The following is a 9172-nucleotide window of genomic DNA, read 5'->3' as shown; positions in this document are numbered from 1 at the left end:
TTTCACTGTTTTACAATGCTGTGATTGCAGCCATTCCCGACCCTATGGTAGCTATGAATAAGGGACATTACTTATCACCAATCATGAAACTGATCATGTGGATCATTGTTATGTGATGGTGTTAATTGTCATGTAAATGTACTGTTCATAAAGTTGGGGAACTAGCAAGCAATGGGGACTGGGGGAGTCAGGATGAGAGTCAGGATGAGTGTTGAAATGTTTCTCCCAATTATAACATTGGGTAAAGATGAACAGAATCACCTTTCTGGGATTTTTCATGATAATTATCCCAACTCAGGACCTTCAAAGACTCTTGAGGCAAATTTGTGATTTGTTGAGTGGCTTAAAAAAATATGACCCCATCTTGATTTTTGTTTTTTTTACATATTCTTCACACCTCTGGGTTTAAAAAAAAAATATAAAATGTAAACAATGATTTCATTTATTAAGGTAAAAAAGATACCCAAACCTACGTGACCTTACATGAAAAACTAATCCCCCCTCCAAAAACACTTTATCTAATGTAAATGTTGTAATTAAAGTCATGATTTGGGGCTTGTGTGAGTTGCAATAAATATCAGATTTCAAAATGAGCCAGAAGTTCAAAATTTTAAAATGAATGCTTTAGATTTTTTTTTTGAAAATTGACTGTATGACTATGGTGAAATTTTACTGACTCTAATCTTAATTTCCATTATGGTTAAGTAAATTTAACAGTTAACGTTTTAATATTTGATTTAAAATATATTTTCTGATATTAATTGTATGTCTATAATCTAAAAAATCTATGTAAAAAATAAAATTTCACTGTTCAATTTATGATTGTTGTCAATTATAAACTAACCTTGTATTTAATAGTGAATATACTAAAATTTCCCCAGGAGTTGGTGAAATAACAAAATAAAAATAAAAAGGAAGGACAAAGCAAAGCAGATTAGATAAGAATAACGTACTATTTTTTTCCATTTGGGTATGTCTCTCTTCTTGCTCCACCTATAGGTTGACAGAAATGAGTCATCGCTACTCCATTATTTCTCATGTTACTCCAAAATGCATAAATACCAGTTTAAGATTCAAATGTATCTAAAGGCACATGTGATGCAATCCAGTGTTTTATTTCTCACCAACAGCATGACATCAATGCATAGCTGGCCACAGCAGGGTTGGGCAATTTTACAAGTGTTATTGGTGGTGTCTTTCTCTCAGGCTGATGAACAAGTATGCAGGCAAATGGGGGATCCTGAAAACCCCCAACTATCTCAGGATGGTAATATTATATTAGGGGGGATCTTCTCATTTCACAGCAGTTGGAAAGACAGAATGGACACCTACTTGCATAAACCACTGCCACTGCAATGTACCAGGTATGTGAAATACTGAGTATTGAGATAATACATACTTGCTTTTGTAATACCACTGTTTCTGGTTTAAAGATAATTTGGTTTTAATTCCATATCTCAAATCGAATCAAGTTTGAGTTTCAGAGGCTTCCAGTTTGCTCAGGCTATGCTTTTTGCCATTGAGGAGATTAATAATAGTACAGACCTACTGCCAGGAGTCTCTCTAGGCTACAAAATCTATGATGCTTGTGGCTCCATGGCAAGAAGTGTAAAAGTTGCACTGACGCTGACTAATGGTAATGAAATTGTTGCTGGGCAATCTGAGAGACCATGTACCAGACCTTCACAAGTGCAGGCCATAATTGGAGAGACATCTTCCTCCCCTTGCATGGCAATAGCTACTGTCCTTGGGCCATTTTATATACCAATGGTAGGTAGAATAGCTAATAAAAATATTTGCAACTATGCACATTCAACTGTCAATGTTCGACTTTTTTTTCTACTTAATTTCTTCACCGTTTGTGGCAAAAAATGCAAGTGTGAATTTTATATTTTGGACTTTTTCTCTATTAGATCAGCCACTTTGCCACATGTGCTTGTCTCAGTGACAAAACCAAGTACCCATCCTTCCTCAGAACAATACCCAGTGACTACTACCAGAGCAGAGCCCTGGCCCATTTGGTCAAGTATTTTGGATGGACTTGGGTTGGAGCTATTCGAACCAATGATGATTATGGAAATAATGGCATGGCCACATTCACAGAAACTGCACAGCAGCTGGGCATCTGTCTGGAGTATTCTGTATCTTTTTTCAGGACAGATCCAGCAGACAAAATACAAAAGATAATTGACATTATAAAGGCTTCAACCTCCAAGGTGATCGTTGCCTTTCTGTCACACATGGATATGGATGTGCTAATGTATGGGATGTCCCAGCACAATTTGACTGAATACCAGTGGGTAGGTAGTGAGGGATGGATAGTTGATTCTGAAATAGCAGCACTGGATATACATCACATACTGAATGGTGCCATAGGCCTTTCCATTCCAAAAGCACATGTCAGTGGCCTGAGAGAGTTCATGCTTAATCTGAAGCCACTCAATTCATCTAATAATGAATTGTTTATTGAGTTCTGGGAGGCATTATTTAACTGTAGGTTTAGGCAGTCAATATCATCATCAGACATTCAGCGAGAGTGTACTGGAGATGAAGATGTGACTGGAGTTCAAAACAGCTACACTGACTTGTCTCTCATGCCTATCTTTAACAATGTCTACAAAGGAGTGTATGCAGTGGCCCATGCACTTCACAATATCCTCAGCTGTAATAAAACATGTAACAAAACTGTGCCGCTAGACCCGTTCACGGTGAGCTTTTTAATAATTTCAATTATAAGTTATCACATTACACAATAACAATCACTGATAAAAAAAAATGTTTTCACAGTTTGAAAAAATAATTAATTATCCATGTCCTATAGCCAGTTAGTTTGCAAAGTTTTTCTCAGGTAATTAAATAAATTAATGTTGTTTTATAGATTTTACAGCACATAAAAAACATTTACTTCAAAACAAAGGAAGGAGAGGAGGTTTACTTTAATGAGAATGGAGATCCAGCCGCAAAATATGAAATTATAAACTGGCAGCCAAGAGAAAATGGTATTGTGGAGTTTGTCACAGTTGGTCTTTATGATATATCATTAGCTGCAGAAAAACAGCTATATCTGCAAAACAAGTCTTTAATTTGGGCAAGAAACTCAAAGCAGGTAAGGTATCAGTCTAATTACAATAATTACAAATTCCATTTTAACAAAATAGTTTGGCACAGGAGATATAAACATCTATTGGCTCTAGTATTAAATACATTTTATTAACATGGCTGTAAGGGCAATATTATACATGTTTTTCTCATAATGCCTTTATTCATGCAGGTGCCTGTGTCAGTTTGTAGTGAGAAATGTCCTCCAGGAACACGCAAGGTTCTCCAGAAAGGAAGGCCTGTTTGCTGCTATGACTGTATAAGATGTGCAGAAGGAGAGATTAGCAACATTACAGGTTATGTTACAAGTGTTATATTCAGTGTACACTTTTGTATTTCTTTTGCTCACTGTGCCTCAAAACAAAGATTTTATCATTGTTTGGTTATGTTAAGTTCTTGCTTTACTGTTTGGGTTTTTCTTTCAGGACTATCTGTCATGTAAGACTGGAACTGTTTTTAATTTTTTTAATTTTTTAATTATTTAAGTTATTGTATGGTGCCTATGTCTAGAGAAGTAGAGGTATACACTGGAGAGATGAGGGATGAAAGCCAGTGGAAGCGAGTAAATGAAAGAGGGATGGGTGTAAAAATGAAAATTCAAGGAGTAGAGATAGTGAAGGCAGATGAATTGAAATACCTGGGATCAACTTTCCAAAGCAAAAGACGGTGCAGAAGAGAGGTGAAGAAGAGTGAAGAGCCTGTATGCAGTGGTTGGAGATGAGTGTCGGGATGATTTGTAATATGTTGATATTTTTTTGGCAGATTCTGTCACCTGTGTGAGATGTCTCCCTGAATATTGGTCAAATGAGAGAAGAGATGCTTGTATAAAGAAGGAAGCAGTGTTTCTATCGTATGAAGAAATTATGGGAGCACTGCTCACTGCAGCATCTGTATTTGGAACATGCACAACTGCTGGTGTGGTGTTAATTTTCTTCAAACACAGAAAAACTCCTATTGTCAGGGCAAACAACTCTGAATTGAGCTTCCTGCTGCTCTTCTCCTTAACTCTGTGCTTCCTGTGTTCTCTGACCTTCATTGGTCAGCCCTCCGAATGGTCCTGCATGCTACGGCACACAGCGTTTGGCATCACCTTTGTCCTCTGTATCTCTTGTGTTTTGGGAAAAACAATAGTGGTTTTAATGGCCTTCAGAGCTAAACTTCCTGGTAGTAATATGATGAAATGGTTTGGGCAGACACAACAAAGGCTCTGTGTTCTGGTATTCACTCTTGTACAAGTTATCATATGCATTGTCTGGTTAACAATTTGTCCTCCGTTTCCATTTAAGAATTTTAAGGAATTTAAGGACAAAATTATTTTAGAATGTGCTCTAGGCTCAGCTGTAGGGTATTGGGCTGTTCTTGGCTACATTGGACTTTTGTCTGTCTTATGTTTCATTTTTGCTTTTCTGGCTCGAAAACTACCCGATAATTTCAATGAAGCCAAGTTTATCACTTTCAGCATGCTGATTTTCTGTGCAGTATGGATTACATTTATCCCGGCATATGTCAGCTCTCCAGGAAAGTTCAGTGTTGCTGTAGAAGTATTTGCTATACTTGCTTCCAGTTTTGGACTACTGATTTGCATTTTCATGCCCAAATGTTATATCATCTTACTGAAACCAGAAAAGAATACTAAGAAGAACATGATGGGGAAGAAGGCACCCCATTTATTTTGAAAAATGAAAACAATGTTTTCTTTGTATTTGTAACATTTATACATAATTGTTAGCTAAACTGAATAGATGGTTCTCTGAAGTTACTGAAATACCTGTCCAGTCATAGCATGAATGCAGTATGTCGTTGAAAACAACTGTGATTGGATCATATAAATATATTAGCCTTATATTGTATGCCATATGAATTATACAATATACTATAATGCTAATAAAATTGTGATCAAAACATCTTTTGCCTAAGGTGTGCATATGTCTCTAGAGGCTACATTGAGCCATGACAACTTGAAAAGTGTATAAAGCTCCAGTATGAACTGTAAAGCTGATTGGGGTAATGTTCAGGCAACAGCAGAGATATGGTATTATTGAGACTGCTACTCTTCATTCTATTACTGGAGAAAGGAAATTCTGCATGTCAGCTGCAAGGCTTGGCACAACCACCTGAACTAACCCAGGATGGGGATCTTATTATTGGAGGCATTTTTTCATTTCGCACAGGCCAGGATTCTGTAACTAACACATTCCAGACAATGCCAGAATTTCGAAAATGCAAAAAGTATGTATTGTTTATCCTATATCCTATTTTATACGAGAAATGTGTTAAATTTACATTTCATTTGAAATAGTTTATGCTTGTGTGTATTTTGTTCTAAATTGGAACCTTTAACATAACGTTTTTGTTACTTTTATTAATATTTACAGCTTTAATTTTAGAGAATTTCAATTTGCTCAAACAATGATCTTTGCCATAAATGAAATCAACAAAAATCCCCACATGCTGTCTAATATTAAACTTGGCTATAAGATTTATGATAACTGTGGAACTATGGACATACTGAGAGCAGCACTGACACTGCTGAGTGGGTTAAATAGACAACTCCGTGAGGACACCTGCACTGAGACGGTGCAAGCAATCTTGGGACATTCTGGATCAAGCCCAACTATTGCATTTGCACAGGTTGTTGGAAGGTTTCAGATACCTGTGGTAAGTCAAAGAAAACAAGTCATTGAAGTATAATTTCACTTTTCATATTGCACTTTTGCACCTCTACAGTTAAGCCTAAAATGGTGATATTTAATGTTTGCTCTGCCAATGCTATTCGGATATTTGTATATTTCAATGCAGATCAGCCATTTTGCCACCTGTGCCTGTCTGAGCAACAGGAAAGAGTACCCTACCTTTTTCAGAACTATTCCCAGTGACTACTACCAGAGCAGAGCTCTTGCCAAGCTTGTCAAGCACTTTGGATGGTCCTGGGTTGGGGCGTTAGCTGTGGATAATGAATATGGCTTCAATGGCATAGCAGAATTTATCCAAGCTGCAAAAGAATATGGAGTGTGTATTGAGTATTCTGAAGCATTTTCATCATCAGATCCACCAAACAGACTACAGAGAATAATAGAAATCATTAAGCAGTCCACTTCCAAAGTTATTATGGCTTTTATGTCTCACAGAGAAATTAAATTGCTGGCTACTGAGCTGTATACGCATAGCATTACAGGACTCCAGTGGATTGGCAGTGATGCATGGATCACAGATCACTCTCTGACTGACAGTGAGGGACACAAAATCCTGGTGGGCTCATTAGGCTTCACCAGCCCTAAAGCTAAGATCTCAGGGCTAGAGGAGTATCTAAAGCAGCTCTACCCCTCACAGTTCCCCGATAGTCAGTTTGTTAGGGAATTCTGGGAAGACGTGTTTGACTGCTCTCTCAATAGAACTGTAAACACTCAAAAACAGCCATGTAGTGGCCATGAGAGCTTGCAAAACATTGAATCACAGTTCACTGATGTGTCTGAGCTCAGATTTACTGATAATGTCTACAAGTCAGTTTACGCAGTGGCTCATGCTCTCGACATGCTGATCAAATGTGATAATGATCAACTGTCCTTTTCTAATGGGAGCTGCATTGACCCCAAACACATTAAACCATGGCAAGTGAGTGACTGTCAGTTCATTCTGACAATATGATAAGAGTTGAAATGCTTAATTTAATTTCTATGGAATTTCATTTTTAGGTCTTACAGTATCTTAACACTGTAAATTTTACAACAAAAGAAGGGGAAAGGGTGTATTTTAACAAAAATGGTGACACCCCAGCAAGATATGAACTTGTTAATTTACAGTTTACAATTCGAGGAACAATGGAGGGAAGAACCATTGGCATTTTTGATGCGTCTCTTCCAGAGAGAAATCAATTTGTCATGAACAACATCCCAGTTGTCTGGGGCAATGGGTTGACTGAGGTAACATAGAAACTGAAGTTTGAAATGTTCATATAAATATTAACTTTTATGTTTTTTAAATTCTTATTTAACTATAGAGATAGTACAAAATGAATATGATTGTTTTTATGCCTGTAGGAGGTGCCTGTGTCAGTGTGCAGTGAGATGTGTCTCCCTGGAACACATAAGGTCCTTCAGAAAGGAAAGCCAGTCTGCTGTTATGACTGCATACCGTGCCCAGAAGGAGAGATCAGTAATGTGACAGGTGAATAAATAGCAAAAGAAACAAAGAAAATTAAGCAGCTGGATACTGTATTGGTAAGACTACACACCTTTGGAGTGGGAATTGCAAGTTCAATTCCCACCCACTATCCAGTAAGGGTCCTGGCTAGACCATCCATGCTGGAATGGCGCGACTATGTCTGTAGTCTGACCGTAGCTCGGACACAAGCATTTCACTACATGTTGTACTCTGTATGATTGTGTATGTGACAAATAAAGGTTGTTTGTTTGATAATTCCCTACTTTATTTTTAATTTTGCAGATTCAATACACTGTGCGAAATGCCCACCAGAGTACTGGTCAAACAAACAACGAGACGCCTGCATCCCCAAAGAAGTAGAATTCCTGGCATATGATGAAATTCTAGGGTTGGTGTTAGTGTTATTTTCATTGCTGGGAGTTTTTCTAACTATGGTTACGACATTAGTCTTCTACTGTCACAGAGAAACCCCAGTAGTAAGGGCAAACAACTCTGAGCTGAGCTTCTTGCTGCTCTTCTCCTTAACTCTGTGTTTCCTGTGCTCTCTGACCTTCATCGGACGGCCAACCAAATTGTCCTGCATGCTGCGACACACAGCATTTGGCATCACCTTTGTCCTCTGCATCTCTTGTGTTCTTGGTAAAACAATAGTAGTTTTAATGGCCTTCAGAGCTACACTTCCAGGGACAAATGTCATGAAATGGTTTGGCCCTCTACAGCAGAGACTCACTGTTCTGGTCTTTACTTTTATACAGGTTTTGATATGCATACTTTGGTTAACAATAAACCCACCTTTTCCTTTTAGGAATTTACTACTGTATAAGGACAGAATCATTTTAGAGTGTGATACAGGCACAGCTGTAGGGTTCTGCGCTGTTCTAGGATATATAGGATTTCTGGCTATATCATGTTTTGCAATTGCATTTTTGGCTCGAAAGCTGCCTGATAATTTTAATGAAGCAAAATTTATAACCTTTAGCATGCTGATATTCTGTGCAGTTTGGATCACATTTATCCCCGCCTATATCAGCTCACCCGGAAAGTTTATTGTGGCTGTAGAAATATTTGCTATTTTGGCTTCCAGCTTTGGACTACTTTTCTGCATTTTTATACCAAAATGTTATATAATCCTGTTTAGGCCAGAACAAAATACTAAGAAACACATAATGGGAAAGACATCAAATTATGATATACAATATTAAGAGTTTAAATTCCAGGGCTGGGTTGCAATTACACAATCTTCCTATAATGATTGTTAATGTGAATAAATGTCATATGTTGTGACCAGTGTGACAAGTGAAAGACAGTAGAGTTACATTTGTGATGATTAGTCCAACCATGATTTTGCAAAATACACATTTTGTATTAAACTTACACTTAATTCTATTTGTTTGTTTTTAATTTATTTCGATCATCTAAACAATATACAAAGTTCATTTAGCAAAGTAAAGAAGAGAAAAAAATGCTATACAAAATAAAGCTAATAGATTTCTATATTGCTTCACCGTTCTGATTCAGTTACATATCAAAAAGGAGTGAGAAAAAGTGCAAACTTATTTAATCCCACCTCCACATTTTATGTGACATAACAAAATATGTTGAATAAAGTACCCCTAATTCCATCAAATATAAATCATGTGCTTCACCTTCACACAACATTGAGTGGCGTACCTCTATCTGAACTTTTGCTGGCATCTGCCTTCTCTTTCCCCATTCCTTGTTTAGGCCCATGTTATACTGCTCATTTAGATTGAACAGTACCTAATTGAAACATTAAGTTTTTTGATGGGCTGGATATCGATTGTTATATGCCTTACTTCACAAATATGTGCATTCATTCATACTTGTTAAACCTTGAAAATAATTTAACTTAAAAATCTAACATAATGCTAATCTAATACTCTGTCTACTA

At 37.1% G+C, this 9172-nt stretch overlaps 2 protein-coding genes across 2 annotated transcripts; both read left to right on the top strand.

The window, feature by feature from the left end:
- Positions 1-924: 924 nt before the first annotated feature.
- LOC120719422 (extracellular calcium-sensing receptor-like) lies at positions 925-4853 on the top strand. Its single transcript, XM_040008560.1, has 6 exons — positions 925-1364; positions 1473-1770; positions 1914-2708; positions 2879-3106; positions 3272-3395; positions 3862-4853. The coding sequence occupies exons 1-6, from the start codon at positions 1051-1053 to the stop codon at positions 4773-4775; spliced, it is 2673 nt and encodes an 890-aa protein (XP_039864494.1). The 5' UTR covers positions 925-1050; the 3' UTR covers positions 4776-4853.
- A 299-nt stretch (positions 4854-5152) lies between these two features.
- Positions 5153-8777, top strand: LOC120719868 (extracellular calcium-sensing receptor-like). Its single transcript, XM_040009403.1, has 6 exons — positions 5153-5328; positions 5475-5757; positions 5899-6711; positions 6792-7019; positions 7140-7263; positions 7543-8777. The coding sequence occupies exons 1-6, from the start codon at positions 5303-5305 to the stop codon at positions 8460-8462; spliced, it is 2394 nt and encodes a 797-aa protein (XP_039865337.1). The 5' UTR covers positions 5153-5302; the 3' UTR covers positions 8463-8777.
- The last annotated feature ends 395 nt before the right edge of the window (positions 8778-9172 follow it).

This window comes from Simochromis diagramma, unplaced genomic scaffold (genome assembly GCF_900408965.1).
Source record: "Simochromis diagramma unplaced genomic scaffold, fSimDia1.1 OVJJ01000344.1, whole genome shotgun sequence".
NCBI lineage: Eukaryota > Metazoa > Chordata > Actinopteri > Cichliformes > Cichlidae > Simochromis > Simochromis diagramma.
The sequence above is the reverse complement of the archived record's forward strand: the minus strand, read 5'-3'. Positions and strand labels throughout refer to the sequence as shown.

What these genes read in the sequence shown, in the direction of transcription:
- LOC120719422 (XM_040008560.1), top strand. Translation starts at nt 1,051, where the DNA reads ATGCATAAATACCAGTTTAAGATTCAAATGTATCTAAAGGCACATGTG. An exon ending in CTGCCACTGCAATGTACCAG is followed by an intron (nt 1,365 to 1,472) that starts GTATGTGAAATA and finishes AATCGAATCAAG; the next exon opens with TTTGAGTTTCAGAGGCTTCC. An exon ending in GGGCAAGAAACTCAAAGCAG is followed by an intron (nt 3,107 to 3,271) that starts GTAAGGTATCAG and finishes TTATTCATGCAG; the next exon opens with GTGCCTGTGTCAGTTTGTAG.
- LOC120719868 (XM_040009403.1), top strand. Translation starts at nt 5,303, where the DNA reads ATGCCAGAATTTCGAAAATGCAAAAA. An exon ending in AACACATTAAACCATGGCAA is followed by an intron (nt 6,712 to 6,791) that starts GTGAGTGACTGT and finishes TTTCATTTTTAG; the next exon opens with GTCTTACAGTATCTTAACAC. An exon ending in GGGGCAATGGGTTGACTGAG is followed by an intron (nt 7,020 to 7,139) that starts GTAACATAGAAA and finishes TGCCTGTAGGAG; the next exon opens with GTGCCTGTGTCAGTGTGCAG.